Here is a 15943-nt window from a genome sequence, read left to right as displayed (position 1 = left end):
TGTAACTCAAGTGGGATTTGATTCACTAAACTTCCCTGGTTGCCACAGTGTCTCAGTGAAGGAGCAGGGAGAATAGTTTATAAAACACTTGTGGGATTTGTCTCCAGTCGCAGCAGTGAGCGGTACGAGTCATTGATCGGGCTGACCACGGCTTGGCAGAACAGCTCAGTAACTGCTGCTGAAGCCAAAAAGGGGGAAAAATAAATCCAATGATCAGTGTAGAATAGAAATGCTTTACAGTAAGTGAAAGTGAGAAATCATAAAAAAAAATAAAATCTCAGCAGGGAGTGTGGGTAGCACCCAGATGTGTCCCAGGTGAAGAAACAGTACCTGGGGGTTTGCTCAGCTCCAGCCAAACTGCCTGGGCTCATTGGGTGACCCTGGGCTGTGTGTTGGTGCTCCATGGCAGGGCTGACCCACATCACACGCTCTGGCCCCGACCCCAGCAGGGACACAGTTGCCATTCCTGTCCTTTGGCTGGCATTTGTCCCCCTCGAGCAGGATGGGTGAGTGATGGCTGCATGCCAAGCCAGCATCCTTCTCGTCACTGCTCCTCCTGCACACATGGGGAGACAGCAGTTGGTTTCGGGCTGTCTCCTTTGGTTGCATCAACCGGAGCAGATCTGGCAGTGCCCTGCTGCTGGCAGATGCTGCCACTGCTCCTGGCAGAGCCCCTCACTCCTGTCCCCAGGGGTGCCCCTTCCACAGACAGTGCTGGCATCCCCAGCTCCCACCGCCCTCGGAGCTGCCACCTCCCAAAACTCCAGCATTCTGCGAGGCGCTGTCAATCCCATCTGGAAAAAGTGGCATCTTAATTAAATCAGTGTCTAGACCCTGAAATAGGACCAGGCTGATTGAGGGCGGCTCCTGTGAGCTGGGGTTCTCCTCATCTCTGACGTGCTGAGCCAGAAGTGTTGTGCAGCCACGAGATCCTGATGAAGCCTCTAGAGCTGGAAGAGCCCCCGGAGAGCAGGGCTGCTCTGCCAGCCATCCCTCTGCTGTGTCACACCAGGTCCTGAGCTCATTTATCCTGAGAAATTCGAACCTGTTGGTGCCTCCCAAATGGAAAGGGTTTCACTTCATTGTTCTCACCTACATATTTTCACTTAAGAAAAGGTTTTTGCTTCCTGCAGGTACAAATGTGTGACTCATTAAGTCATTCCTCTGATGGGAAAAAGCTTGTGTCTAAAATGTAAATTTTATTCTCAAAAAAAAAGCACTGAGCCAAATTACTGCTGGTGGCTGATCTTTCCAGTTCTGAATTGGAATTTCTGAATTCTAATATAGTATTGAGCAATCTGTAATGACTGGTCAATCAGGTCAGTTCCCTTCCCTAGTTTCAGGGATACACTGTGTCTTCTGCTTTAGCCTTTCAGACCATAAGAGCCTTACAAAAATGATGGAGGACAAGTTTTTACATAGACAGATAATGGGATGGGACCAGGGGAATGGTTTTCAACTACAGGGAAGACTTGGATTAGATCTTAGGGGAATTTTTGTCCCTATGAGTTTGGTGAGGCCATAGCACAGTCTGCCCAGAGAAGCTGTGGCTGCCCCATCCCTGTAAGTGTCCAAGGCCAGGTTGGACAGGACCTGATCTAATGGAAGGCATCTCTGCCCATGGCAGGGGGATGGAACTGGAGGGTTTCTAAGGTCCCTTCCAAGCCAGACCATCCCATAATTGTCTGATTGTCTCTCTCCCCCCAGCTGCGCACAGAGCGGGCGCCCACGGCGCAACAGCCACCAACGCAAGCTGGACCAGCAGGAGGAGAGCTGCCAGAACCTGACTGACTTCGCCCCCGCCCGCGTGCCCAGCGCCCTCGACATCTTCACCGCCTACAACGAGACGCTGCAGTGCTCCCACGAGTGCGTCCGCACCCCCGTGCCCGTCTACGCAGAGGACACGCTGCACTCGCCCGGGGATTACAAAACCACCTTCAATGGAAACAGGTGGGGTGGGCGCCGTGGTTTCCCGCTGTGCTGATGGGGTGATGTTCTTGAGGGTTTGGCAGAGCTACCTACCTCTTGGGTGCTCGTTGTGGGACTGGCTCCTGATCCCTGGTGTGGTGCCTCAGCGGCCCCTGGCCCTGCAGGGCTGGGTGAGCTCAGCATCATGCCGTGTTCAGATCCCAGCTGCTGCTGCTGCTGCTGCCAGCACATAAAATGCCACTGGAGCCATTTTTCCAGCGCCCGTGCTGTCTCCTCAGTGGCATCGGCAAAGCTGCTGGGCTGCAAACGAGCGGGTGATTAATGGAGGAGCAGGCAGCGAGAGCCAAATGATCCGTTTGGCTGCTGTGAAATGACGGTGGAGCACTAACAAGGAGCAGCACTGGCAACCAGGGGATGTGGCTGTGCTCTGTCAGCCCCTTGCCTGCCCAGAGGGGGGGCATCAGGAGTGACAGGGTTGGGAGCAATGTTTCCCACACCACAGGCTGTCTCCAGAGCGCTTTCACTGGGTGCTGGTGTGGTTTCACCATATGGTGAATGTGTGTTGCCATCAGAGGTAGAGGGGAAAGCCAGGCAGAGAGTTTTGAGGGAGAAAATGAGCAGCTGATGCTCCAGGCAGCCTCAAGGAACCACAACATGTGTGACAGCCACAGGCCATGTCTGGTTGCCCCAAGGACAGGTCTGGAGACAACAACTTCACTGATGCCTTTTCAGTCAGCATCCCTTGTGTGTGTGCAGGGTTCTGCTCGTCTGAATTTTCCAGGGTTTTTTCACACCCCGGAAGGTGGAGAACTGGCAGGGATTGTCACACCATTTTGTTGGGTGTTCACAAGCCTTGGTTTGATATGAACTGCAGCCAGCTGACTGAGAGTGCCTGTGTTCTGGCTGGCAGAGATCACGGCTTTTCCACCATCCAGCGATGCTTTCTGGGACCCTCTATCCCAGAGCACTTCCAGGCAGCCTGGTGAACCCAGACCCACTCAAAGCATCACTCTAGAGAGATGTAAAACAGCTCATTGCACAGCAGGCCACCCCGGCTTGCACCGTGTGTTACGTACCAGCGTGTACAAGCCCCTCTTTCTGCTCACTGCAGACCCTCTTCTTCTGACCGGCATCTTATTCCCGTGGCCTTTGTGTCTGAGAAATGGTTTGAAATCTCCTGCTGACTGGCCGAAGCCTGTTTGACTTCTGGGGGCAGGGCAGACGCCAGCGGGCTGTTTCCTGGTACGTACCGCGCTCCCTGCGTCCATCCCGCATCCCTCCCGTGCCCCCACCCTGCCCATCCTACCCTGCCTGGTGCCATCCTCCCATCTGCACTCCCTTCAGTGTGACTGGATGTATTTCAGGCCGTGGAAGAGGCATTGGGAGCCAAAGGGCTTTTTCCAGGGAGGTTAATTGCAGATAGGCCCACACGGACAGGCAGGGAGTGGAATGGACAAGGACTCAAAAGCAAAGGGTCCCTGGAGCAGCCTTGAACTTCAGCCTGATCCCAGAGTTCCAGCCCACCTCTAAAACCTCAACAAGCCACAGTAATTTCCGTGCTGGGAAATGGCCTGATCTGTAATTAACCTCCGGTGGCATGATGGACAGTCTGCCTTGTCAGAGCACCACACATCTGGCATGCACCAGTATCTGAAAGCTCATTTGGTGATGTTTGCTGTCAAGAACACTTCCATGCCCACTGCAAGGATGCTGGGGTCCTCTCCTTCTCTTCATCCCCTCCTCCTCCTCCTCCTCTTTTTCCTCCTGCTGCTCTGCAAAGCCAACCCTTTGAGCAGTCCCCAGCAGCCAGTCACACCTGGGGTGTTGCTGTGACTGAAGGAGTGCAGTGATGTTGTTGTGGTTGCAAGAATGCAATCTTGGGGGATTTTCTCTTTTGTTGAGTTGGCCTGAGCCGTTTTCACCTCCTTGTGTCACTTTTGAAGGTGGCACAGCTGATAGCAGTGGCAGGAAAAGTCTGTGCCAGCTCGCCCTGGCCAGTGATGCCCACTCGAGCCACGTGCTCAGGTGAATTAATTGCTCTGTCTCAAGTCCCTGCTGTAATGAATCATGTATTCAGTGTAAATGAAATTTCCAGCCTTCCCTGGCTGCAGCTCGCTTGGAATAGGCTGTTTAACATTATGCACAGCTATTGAACACAGAAATATAATTAGATTAGAATGGAAGCGAATAAAAAGTTAATGGTCTCGGCCAGGCTGGGGCTGGCGGTGTCTAGACAGGGCAGGTGAGGGGTGTGCCAGCCCACTGGGGCAGAGAGCAAGGATTCATCTGGCACTGCCCTCCCACAGCTTATTCTGTCTGCAGCAGTTTCAGTGCTGAAGGTGAAAGGCTCTCACTCCCCATCTGCTGATATGCTTGGTTTTTTCTCTGATTCTTTTGTTGTGGCCACTGTCTCAGGGGACAGAGGGCAAGGGAACCCAGGCAGGAGCTGGTGCCACGAGTGAGGGCAGCAGGAGAATGAGCATGGAGGATCTGCAGGGAACACCAGCCTCAGCAATAACACACTGGCCCTTTTCCACCCTCAGTTTTGTAGTTTGGGATGTCTTTCCATTGGCTTAAAGTGAATTAGAAAGAAATAAAACATAAAGCAAGCCAGCTACACTCGATGCCATCTACAGCTCTCCATGCCTCAGGTGGAGGGAGGGAAGGAGCAGCTTGAAGCACTGCAGGAATCCTGTATGGATCCCACTGCTCCTGCCCCAGGTCCTGTGAAACCCCAGGCCAAAAAATGTGCCCTGGTCACCTCCATAGATTTCTTTAAATAGCCTGAAGCCATTCCATTACGCCTTATTAAATCCTTGAAATTCTCATTGACCCATTTTCATGGAATCCATAAAACGCACATTGACGCGCTCTGGAAAAATCCATCCGGCTCGTACCTGGAGCATTAGCTCTGTAATGGCTCTTCAATTACAGATACAATTCTGGAAGCTGCTGTTTGGTTTCATTAACAATAACAAAATGAGATTGATCCCAAACCTGTTCTACCTGTTCTCTGTGTGTTTACTCTGCATAGGTGTGTTTGCACCAGGGTGTTTCTGGGACACACTTGCAGAAGTGTTGTGTCCCAGCTGAAACCATGTGCCAGTGGGAAATCCCTCAGGTGAAAAGAGCATTCCAAGTCTCATGTGTCACTGTGTAAGGTGCAGATGGCATTGAGATGAGCTCCCTGCTAGGCTGTCCCTGCCACCGTGGCTGCCTTGTGCTGTCACCAGCTGCCGAGTGCCAGAGGAGCAGGGGGATGGAGGGAAGCAGAGGAGTGGAGGCATGGAGGATGCCTCTCCAGCTCTTGTTTCTAGGGAAGAGGCTGTTGGAAAAGGAGATGCAGCTGCTTGGGCTGCACCGCTTCCGGGGGACTGAGTGTTTCCTGGCTGGCATCCACAGCCACAGCAAGGTCACCTGAAGGGGACAGTTGCTGATGACCCACTGCACCACAGCAGAGGAGAAGGATGATCTGAAGCATGTGCAGCTTTTTGTCTGGAGGGGCTACATGCAGCTTTCTCCTAACAGCCTATTTTCCCTAGCATTTTGCAAATTTTAATTGACAGCACTTCACAGCTCTGAGCTGTCTTGGTGGCATATCAGTGCTCCTGATGGTGTGGGCACAAGGCAGGTGGCATGTCCCAGGGATGGCAGGACAGAGGTGCTGCAGATGTTTTGTCAAAATGACCATCAGAAGCCAAGTTGGGATTTAATGTGAACTTCACATCTGACAGTCCATCAGCCTGGTGTGAAGACTGACCACAGTGCTGCCCAGCTGGCACCCTGGCCTTGGGTGATGCAGACAGCTGGGCTGAGCAGTTGAGGCAGCAGATACAAGGGACAGCACTGCAGAGCATCTCCAGCCCAGTGAGCTGCAGGCAATGCCACTGTTGTGTCAGGAAACCTGGTGAAACTCATCCAGGTACACAGGGAGCAGATGTTGAAGCTATTTCCTGGGGTCAGATTCCTCCTGTGCCAGCAGGAGCCACAGGGAGGGTTCCTGTGCTGCAGGCACAGTCCCCACCAGGACACTGTCCCTCCCCACAGCAGGTGATGCAGCCCATGGCAAACAGCTGGTGGAGCTTTCCAGCAGATTGCCTGTGCTGGCAGCCAGGCCCCTGTGGAGCACCAGCTCCTTGGTGGATGTCACACCTCGGTGGATGTCACACCTGAGCAGCAGCTGCCGGCAGCTATTCCTGCAGGCAGAGAAGTCAGTCTGTCTGCAGCAGCCTGGTGTAGCAGCACAGCCTCAGTGTGGCCCTGGGCTGGGTAGGTGAGGAGTGGAGCAGTCAGTGGAAGCTCTCAGGAGTCACCTGAAGGGAGGGATGAAAAGGCAAACTTCTCTTGGCTGGTGCCAGTGGTGCTGGAGGAGCACCCAGACAGAGGCAGGAGCACTGCTGTTCTGCAGACCAGCACAGGACGTGTGCCAAAGACTTGAGTGGCTTTGTCCAGGCACCACAGCACAGGGTGGCTGGTTTGGCTTGATTTCATCCTGGCTTTGGGGCTTTCTGAAATGAAGTTCGAGATTCTGCATTATTCTTGCCCTTAATCCCACTCTCTTTGACTGAAAAACCCCATGGAATGAGATTATACAAAAATCTGTAAGGTTGATCAAGCGCTGACCTACTTTGCACAAAGAGGCTATTTGGGATACAATACCAATTGTACACCCTGCCACTGTGCATTAACCAGTGCTCCCCCAGAGCCACAGCTGGCAGGGAGGGGCACTTTGTGGCCAGCAGCTGTGCTGGTTTGGTGACACCAGCCTGACCCTGCCCTGGCACAGAGAGCCGGCAGCGCTTTGTGGTAACGCCGTGCTCGAGCACGGCAGCAGCTGCTGTGCTGGCCTCGTTCTGCCTAACAACAGCAAATGGTTTGTGTTAACATTAACAGATAATGAGTCATCATAAAAGATCCTGGCTTGTCTTCGGAGGAGTAGCAGCAGTCCCAGCACAGCCCCAGCACAGGAGATTAAGGACTCTGGAAAATCTGTCTCGCTAATTAAGACTTCAGGGTTGTTCTTGGAGATGGTGTATTGGGCATTTTGCTTTAAAATAGCAGTTTTTTAGAGAAAGAACCTTGGGACAAAAAGCACACCATGTTCTGGATGCTGATCCCAGCCAGGCAGAGGGCACAGATTAGGGATGTGTGGATTAGGAATACACTGCTGTAGAGGGTGTAGGTACCTGCTGGCAGCTGTCTTTGGCACACTCAGCTGTGCTACAGCTCATGAAATGTCACGGATATGTAGTGCAAGTGGCCACATGCCAATGATGGGGAGTGACTGTCTTCACATTCAGGGTCCAGGATTGCATAGGGAGACATCTTCCAGTAGATGGTAAATAAATAGCTTAAGGGCTTTGATAGGATCTCTGGTTTGGTGCTTAACCAATTCCCTATTGATTCTTTAGATTTAACTTTAGAAAATCTTGTTAGTGCTTGTCATCATCTGCTCGTCTGCCAGAGCACTCGCTTCTCAAAGGCCCAAGTGTGAGAAGCTGCAGGGATGCTTGGGAGTAAATCCCACTCTGGAAAAGGCCCCAAGAAGAGAGAAATTGTGTTCCCAATCCTCAGCACAGACCAGCAGCTGTGGAGAAGGAGGAGGTCACTGATACCCTGCTCCTTCCATGCCCTGCTCCCCCAGGAATCCCACAGCTCCACAGCTAGGGGGGAAGGAGGAGGAAACCTCCAGGCTGTGGGGGATCAACCAAGCAGTGCAAGACATGGTGCAAATTCCCTGTCATGACTTAATCTTTCTTTTTCTTCTCGTCCTCAACAGGATTCCATTGGTGAACCTGTAAAAATATAAAAAAATAATGGGTTACCTGTACCTACCATTTCTGTTTACCAGTAGGAGACTCAAAGAGCAGCGTTCTATGGGCCAAATATATTTTTATAAAAATGAACACGCCTATAGGTAACTGCGTTGTCGAAGAGCGCGTTTTTGGGAGGAGAGAAAGGAAAGTGTGCAAACAAAGAATCCCGTGGAGGAGGAGGAACCAGCAAGGGATGGAAAGGGAAGGATGAGCGCCTGGAGCCCGGCCATGGACGGTGACTCTGAACCTGTGCCAATAATACCATTATGTGCCATGAACTGATGCAAAGACTTTGCAAAGAGCCGAGTCAATAACGCCTGGAAATGTTGTGGAGGACGAGAGGGGCATCTCTTCTGGTGGGGTCATCCATTCCGGTCCATACATACATACGGTATATGTAGAGAGAAAATATATATATATATATACACACACAAACTCTTTTTGTACTGTAGCAATTTTTGAAGATCTTAAATACTCATTTTTAAAGAAGATGTCATGGGCTAATGGTCTCATTTCTTTAACACGCATCATGCAAACTGGGTGATCAGATGTTTTCTACTTTGGCAGCTTGCCTGTCAACCTATATGTGTATATATAGGTAGACATATATACTTATATATACGTGTGTGTGTGTATGTATAGACATATATATGTATGTATACATATATATATATATATATATAATTTTGGTTCTTTTTGGAAATGCTTTTCCAGCGTTGCGACATGACCGTGGTGGGAGGCAGCCAGGGCTGTGCTGCCGGCAGGAAGCAGAGGAGAAGCTTCCCCAAACCATCCAGAGCACAGCTCAAGGCAGTCCTGAAGGTATTTCCAGGCTTCTCTATCCCAATACATCATCGAGATCAATGGGAAGAAGCTGGAAATCCTGGGTCTGCCCCGTGTCCACAGAGCTGCAGTCTCCACCGTGCTAGGCATGATACCTCGGGGCTGGACAGGGCAGATTTTAGGGGTGGTCTTCCAAAAGACGGGCCTCTCTTGGCACAGAAGAAAAATTTTGGGAGTGGGGTGTGGGAAGGCTTTTTGAGAATGGCTTCTAAATTTGCCACAGCACCAAAGCTTACTCAGCCCTGTGTGAGAAAGAAGAGGAAGGGGCTCATTGCCTCCTGCCCCAGTCTGAGGCTGTGGGATTGAGAGACTCTTCCTTTGTTCTCCTGGTCTTGGCTGGCTCTGCTGCAGCAGGAGAAGACACAGCCAGATGTCCACAATCCTGGAGAACTCTTAATAGTGTTTAAAGGGAATTTTTGTGCCAGGGAAGCACGATTCTGCAGGCTCCAGTTTGGTGTGTTGCTCTAGAAACATGTCCATGCCCTTCCAGCTCCTGCTGGGGTGGGTGGTGTTCGTGGGTGCTGACCCTAAACCCTCTGTCCAAGTCTTTCCATGGAGTTGGGTGCTTGCCATGCCGTGCTGCACATCAGACACTGGGATGGGTCTCGCTCGGGTCCCTTCGATGTTAAATGGGTGGAAACGACAGCAGAGATCAGACCAAAGTCCTCCAGTTCTTTTTGTAAACTGCCCTTGGTAAATACTAGTGGTTTTTTAGAATTGTCCAGATCCACGTTTCTACTCCCCCACTGATTACTCAGCTCCTTTTCTTTATGATAATGAACGTGCAGTTTAAAAACAAACAAAAAAAAAAGTAGAACCCTGGTGGTGTTGCGCATAGCCACGTGTGCGGTCTCTTGTTCCCGTGTCCTTTTCTGTCCTTTTCCCATGGAATTGCACAGTCTGGATTATTTGTCCTGAATTTTTGGACGCTGCCTCAGACAGAAGTCTTCCTTGCCAGCCCTGACAATTACCTGCGGACTTGAGCCAACCATCCCCTGGGCAGAGCAGTTTCTCCTGGGTGGCTCATGTCTGGCTCTCCAGAGCATTGGATGCCTCCAGGGAGGAGAGGAGACAGTGTCTTGCTAGAACAGTGGCCCCCAAAGCTTTAGCTGTCCCTGCAAAATGTGGGGACTGTCCTTGGGAAGCATGAAGTCTGAGCAACTGCTCCAGGGTCATCTCAGTGTCCTGGGGCTTTCCTGTGATGGTGGTGTCAGTGGTGCAGCCCCTGCCCACAGGCTGTCCTTCCTTTGTGACTTCATGGGAATCCATCTGCACCAGCTTTGAGACATGTTTCTTGTGCTTCTCCCCTTAATCTTCCTATTTATTTCATTCCCACAGGTATTCCAGTGTAATCGCGGTAGCAGTATGACAAGAAATATATCTCAGTTCCCTCATTGCAGGGCATCTGAAGCAGCACTCTGTTTCTGCATGGATGGAATCTGCTGCCCACAGGGAAGTTGTCAGGCAGAGCTGGGAGATGCCAGGGCAGCACAGGCAGCACTGGTGCAAGCAGTGGTGTGATGGCAGTGGTGATGGAGAGGCACCTGGCTCACAGGAAACTCCCTGTGGAGCTGGGGAAGAGGAAGGGACAGCGTGTGTGTGTGTGTGTGTGTGTGTGTGAGAGAGAAAGAGAAGGAAGTGAGCCCAGGATGGGCACAGATTTCAGAGGGCAGGATTTGCATGAGCTTCCCCCCCAGTCTGCAGCAGGACATGTCCTGGTCTCCCTGGAGCTGAGCGGTGAACCAGGGAACAAAAGTAGATGCACAATCTTCCCTTATTTATAAGGACCAACAGCACTTGCACTTTATCAGAGGAAGCCTCCCCCCATCCATGCTGGGCCACTGCGGTGGAGGGAGAGGAGGAGGAGGAGGAGGAAGGGCTGGGATGGAGCCGCTGATGCAGTGATGTGCGAGGCAGGATCCAGGCATCCTAAGGTCTTGCACAGTGAAGAGAAATGAACTGTGGTGATTTCATTCCCTCCTATTGATGAAAGCCAAAAAACAAGAAAGAAATGAAAATAGAAAGCCGCATTTCCATGGCACAGTCTATTGAGTAGATCTTCCCACCATGGAAAAGCAGGGAAGCGTGGTGGTCTCAGACACGCTCCCGTGGGAGCTTTGTCATGTTTTGGGCACACCATCTCACCCCGAGGTCCTGGAAGCTTGAAAAAAAGAAAAGTTTTGCTCATTGCTTGGCTGTAAGCCCTCAGCCCACTGCTGCTTGTTCCTTTTTGGTTCATTTTCCAGATTCCTTAGCCCCTGAATAGTCCCTGAGAAACACACCATGGCAGCCAAGAGACTGCCACATTCCCCAGACATATCATGGAGTGTCCGTGTGTCACTTGTGGCTCTGTCTTAGAGAAAGTGGTGTGGGACAAACCACCCATGGCAAGGAGAGGTTGGCTCTCCTTGGGCTCTGCAGCAAGCCCAGGGCCTCCAGGACTCTCCTCCCTCCACATTCCTTGCAAACCCTGAGCAGGAGCCACAGGATGTGCCACTCCCACCGGGAGTCGATGCCACTGCTGCCTCCAGCACTGGTGGGCTTTATCCTGCACCAAACAGTTTTGGGGCTCCATGTCCCAGCTCCCATGTCATGGCACCAACAAGTAGGGCAGGCAGGGTTTGGTCCTCAATCCCCTGAGCTCTGAAAACGAGGGGGGCTTCACCCCAGAGCACCCCAAGCAGAGCCGGTGCTGGGCAGCCGCCCATCTCTCCAGATCCGATCGTTTACCTTCACTCTGTCTTCCCAGCTGGAGAAAGGGCGGGCAGTGGTGGTGTCAGGAGACGTGCTCCAGAGAACACCAGTGCTCCACGGGGCACCAGTGCTCTGTAGAGCCAAAGGCACCGAGCCTGCCAGGAGCTCGTTGCAGCCATGGCAGAGCCGGCGCGGGGGCGGATTTCAGGTTACCTCTTCTCCACTGGCAGCTTGTTGCGAAGGAAGGTAGTTCAGCTGAAACGGTAGTTAAAATAGTAGATATTCTACACATAATATATATTTTGTAAAAAAAAAAAATCAAAAAAATAAAATAAAATAGAACAAAAAATATATCTATCCTATCTCAGCCCGCCCATTTCAGGATGAATGTGGTTGGAATTTTCGTTCAACCAGATATTAAATCTGTATGCGATTTTTTCAAAACCAGCAAGAAATCCCTTGCCATTTCCAAGTCTGTGGGTTTGGTCTCCCGAGCTCATCTAACGCTTCTCACACATTTTTAAGAATTACTCTCAGCATTTGTAGGTACATTTTTAATAGTGTCACGAGTGGAGATAATATTTACTTTGAAAAAAGTATATGTTGCACAAAAATGTACACTAAGGGCACAGATTTCTGACCCAGATTCTTCTATTTTAGGTTCCAAGGGGTTTATTTTTTTGTTTGATAGGACATGTACAGTGAAGTTTACACTTTATTTTTATTTTGCCAAAACCCGTTTTTCTAACATGAGACAGTTTTACTTTGTAACCAGTTTTACATCACTGAGTACTTCTTTATTTTCCTGGGGAAATCCTGCACCAGGAGGCATCTGGTGGAAGCGCCGTCACCTTTTGGCATTGTGGCTGCCCCACCCGCCCGCAGTGCGAGCTGGGGCGGTGCCAAAAGGACCTTTTCTTCCCGAGCGGTTTTTAATTTGTCTCTGTCCGTGGAAGCCGTGTATTTGGAAGCACTGTAAATGCCACCCTGTCCCCTTGCCCTCTGTATATTTAGTACTCTGATGTTGCTATTAAAACTGATATGAGAACCGCGCAGCCGGTGGTCACTGGGTTCCTCCCTGCGTGGTTCCTGGGGAGGGGATGGGGTTGGTTTGGTGTCTAGAGGGATTCATGTCACAGCAAGGAGTCCAGAAGCTTCCCTGGGGAAATCCCCCTGTCCCCAGCTGTGCACACTTCGGGTGAGCAGTGGGGAAATAGCTCTGTCTTCATCCTGGGAAGAGGATCTTGTGCATCCCCTTGGAGTCCCTGCCACAGCAGCACTACCTCCACACCCTGTGGCACAGCAGGGGGGTCACCCAATGTCCCCCAGGGCTCTTGGGACAGCTGCTTGGAAGAAGGAAGCCATTGAATAAGACTGTTGGGGAGTTAATTAAACATCACTAATGATGTGATTTCATCCAGCTACACCTTTTACCCAAGGAGGAGTCATGGCTGTGAGCAGGTAAGTGGTGGCTCTGGTTTGCACACTGGGTGTGGAGCAGGTGGCAATGGGTCACAGTCGGCCCTGCTGCTGTGCTGCTCAACAGATGGATGGATAGATGGATGTGGGGAGCAACACAAGGAGGGCTCTTGCCAGCAGCAGACACAGCCTCCCTTGTCTTGCCAGACAGCTCCCATAGCCCCCCTTGGACCCACTTCCCCAGGGCACACGGGGATAGAATGGCTGTTATCCTCACAATGCCATCTGACCAGGAAAGGGAGAAAAGCCTTCACTGGTGTCCATGTTGGCTTTAAAGAGGCATGGCCTGGGAAGACAGAGGCCAGCACAGCCACCTGCCACTTGCATTCCCAGGCTGTGGCAGCAGCCTTCCTGCAGTGCCAGGATCCTCCACAACTCTCCGTGCCAGGCCAGCACAAAACCAAGACCAGAGATGGTGCCCAGCCCCAGCCCAGGCAAATCTCCAAAAGCTCCATTCTGCAGGAAAATATATAGAAAAATTGGGAGGGACAAAGTGAGCTGCTCTTCATTTTAAGGCCAAATTGCCAGCTTAAATCACTGAGACAATGTGTACAAGCGAACAGGATGCGAATGGCCTCAGAGCTGCATATATCAGCTGGAGAACTCTGTTCATTTCCAGATGCAAGTGGGATTTCAGGGCATGAAATACAGTGTTAAGCTCTCATTCCTTTCCCTGCTATTTATCACAGCCGGAAACGTACTCACCAGCCTGAGCTGTTCCAAGTGTCGCTGCTGGGAGCGTGGAGGAGAAATATTGTGCTGAGCTGTGGGAGAGGGATTGGGGTGGGACTAGGCAAGCAGCCAAAGGGAAGAACCAGCATCCCTACTCCCTCCAGCACCCTTTGCCCCAGCACAGAGCCAGGAGCATCCCCTATTGCTGCTCATCCCACTGTGCAGCAAGGGCCAGGGCACGGCCAGCACACACCATGCCCTGGGTTAAACGGTGCCACGAGTGGTTCCCAGGGCTGGAGGTGCTGTGACAGGGTCACTGTCCCCTTGTCAGCACTGGAGTCTGCCAGCTCATGTCCCTTCCAGCTCTGCTCGGCAGGGCGAGGCTGGAAAATGAGTCTGGAAACAAAACACCACACACTGGTGCCGCAGCACACAGTTCTGATAAAAAGTAGGACTAAGCATTATCCAAGTTTAATTATTATAATTATACCGGGGCGAAGTAATTGCTGGGGATATTTTAAGCTTCAATCAACACGCTATTTTGAAAACCGAAGCCCTGATTTACCCAGGGTGAGGTGGTAACCATCAACAGGCACCCAAGCTGCTGGCAGCCAGAGGAGCCCACTGGGAGGGTTTGTGAGCTGCATGGAGCTTCTTGTCTTAAAACAGGAATTTGGGAAAGTGGGGAGAGTGAGACAAGCAGTGGGAAGGTGGGAAGGGGTCCCCCATGTCCCAAAAAACATTGATTAGAAGCTTGGATCCAGCAACAGGATGGGCTGCAGGAGCAGCATCAGCTTGAGGAAAAGGAGCCATGCAGGATGGGCAACCCCAGCTCAGCAGTGGCTCTGAGGAAGATTGGCTGGGGCTGGATGATGTAGTGATGTTGAAATCATTTAAGCTTGTTATGGTGGTTTCTATGGCTCTCTGGCTGGATGTAACAAATTGACTGCATCATTTTCCAGATGGATCATTCTTAAATCATCCAGGACAGGCTTCACGGCTTTGCACTGAAGCAGCGGAAGGCACTTTGGTTCAATAAATGTTGGAACGGTTCTATATCAAGTGCTATTTCTTATTAAAAGTGTAAGTACATCATCCCAGCTGATGGGTCTCACAGCCAAGCCCTCCATGCTCTGCACTCCTCTGAGTGTCCTTAGGTTCCCAACGGGATGGGGGACAGGAATGGGGGGCCTGTGGTGGCAGGCAGAGTGGCTCTGCAGCACAGCAGAGGGAACACTGATGGATGAGGTTGTCCAGCACTCATCCCTACCCCCCGCTCCCCCCTCCCCAGACAGGTACCAACCCCTGGCACATACCCAGCTCCTGGCGGATGGCGTGGCCCAAACACATCCGAACAACACCTCTTATTAAAACTGCAATTAGTGACCCATCAGTGAGTTCTGCTGCAGAACAGTGTTTATCACTGCTGCAGCAGCCCATGGGTCGTGCTGAGCCCCCCGTGCCCTGCAGCAGAGCGAGCTGCCCGCGTGCCCGGCTCTGTCACCGCACTGTGCCGCGGCCGCCAGCGCCCGGTGAGTGACGAGCGCTGAGAGAGCACTTTGTGACTGCCAGGCAATTTGTGCTAATAAGCAGCTCGAGGCAGCGACGCCTCTCAGCAGAGATGAGTTATGGCAGGAGAGTTTGGGGAGGAAGAGCCCTGAGGATGCCGCAGAGGAGGAGACCTGCGTGGCACATGTTGGCACAGCCCGTGGTGGGCTCGGTCTGTGGTGGGGCTTGTCCGTGCTGGGCTTAATCAGTGCTGGGCTCAGTCCAGAGTGGGCTCAGCCCAGAGTTACCACCTGCCCACCTGGGATGGGCAGGGAGGCGCTGCTCATGACTTGTGCTGTGGACTGGCTTTCCAGTGGGATGTCTCCTAAGGACCCAGGAGGCTCATGTGGATGCAGTTCCCAGGTTTTGAATCTCAGGCTTTTATTGGATCTAATCTAGGGTATTTCTGATGCTGGTAGGGACTGAGCTGCAGGGCTGTGGGACCTGCTTGGCTCTGCCAGCAGTGACATGTCTGTATGTGTTTAATAAACGCAGCAGAATGAAATCCCCATTGTTCCTGTTCATTTTCTGAGCATGATTTTAACTGAAAACTGACATTTATCTTAGTTTCTTGTCAGGCCAAAACAGAGACAGACTTTCTTGGGGGGGTTTATTATCTTTCCCTTGCAAATTTTCAAGCATGAATAAGTGCTGTGACTGGCGCAGAGGACAGAGGCAGGAGCTGGTGATGGATGTCCTGGGAGCCAGCTCAGCTCTGCCACAGCAGGACCAGCACAGGAGGGACAGGAGCAAAAGCCCTGGTGGCACTTGGGGAAAGGTGACATCCCAGTGTGAAGCCCTGCGTGAAGTCCATGTGACATCCAGGTCAGCATCACCAGGGCACAGCAGGACATCACCCAAGCAGCAATGCCAGGGGAAACACATCCACCTCGGCAGGGAGCGTGTCCTCTCAGGTGTATTTATTGACCTGTCAGAGGGCTCCAGGGTGGCTGACCGCACTT

At 51.8% G+C, this 15943-nt stretch overlaps 1 protein-coding gene and 1 long non-coding RNA gene across 3 annotated transcripts in view; one reads left to right on the top strand and one right to left on the bottom strand.

The window, feature by feature from the left end:
- AJAP1 (adherens junctions associated protein 1) overlaps nt 1-8236 on the top strand; it is a 34316-nt gene extending 26080 nt beyond the window's left edge. The window contains exons 4-6 of one of the 2 annotated variants that reach the window (XR_013776758.1): nt 1708-1950; nt 3041-3171; nt 7709-8236. Coding sequence is in view for 1 of the 2 variants with exons in the window: in XM_079325995.1 (XP_079182121.1) it covers nt 1708-1950; nt 7709-7730 (265 nt within the window). In the remaining variant the exon portion in view is untranslated. The remainder of the gene's footprint in view (nt 1-1707; nt 1951-3040; nt 3172-7708) is intronic. The other variant, XM_079325995.1, reaches the window with a different exon arrangement.
- Nucleotides 7342-12308, bottom strand: LOC306811903. The gene is made up of 2 exons (XR_013776759.1): nt 9560-12308; nt 7342-7724 (listed from the first exon to the last, which is right to left on the bottom strand). It is a non-coding gene; the product is annotated as an uncharacterized lncRNA (long non-coding RNA).
- Between the last annotated feature and the right edge of the window lie 3635 nt (nt 12309-15943).

The sequence above is a fragment of the Erithacus rubecula genome (assembly GCF_903797595.1).
Source record: "Erithacus rubecula genome assembly, chromosome: 24".
Classification (NCBI taxonomy): domain Eukaryota; kingdom Metazoa; phylum Chordata; class Aves; order Passeriformes; family Muscicapidae; genus Erithacus; species Erithacus rubecula.
The sequence above is the reverse complement of the archived record's forward strand: the minus strand, read 5'-3'. Positions and strand labels throughout refer to the sequence as shown.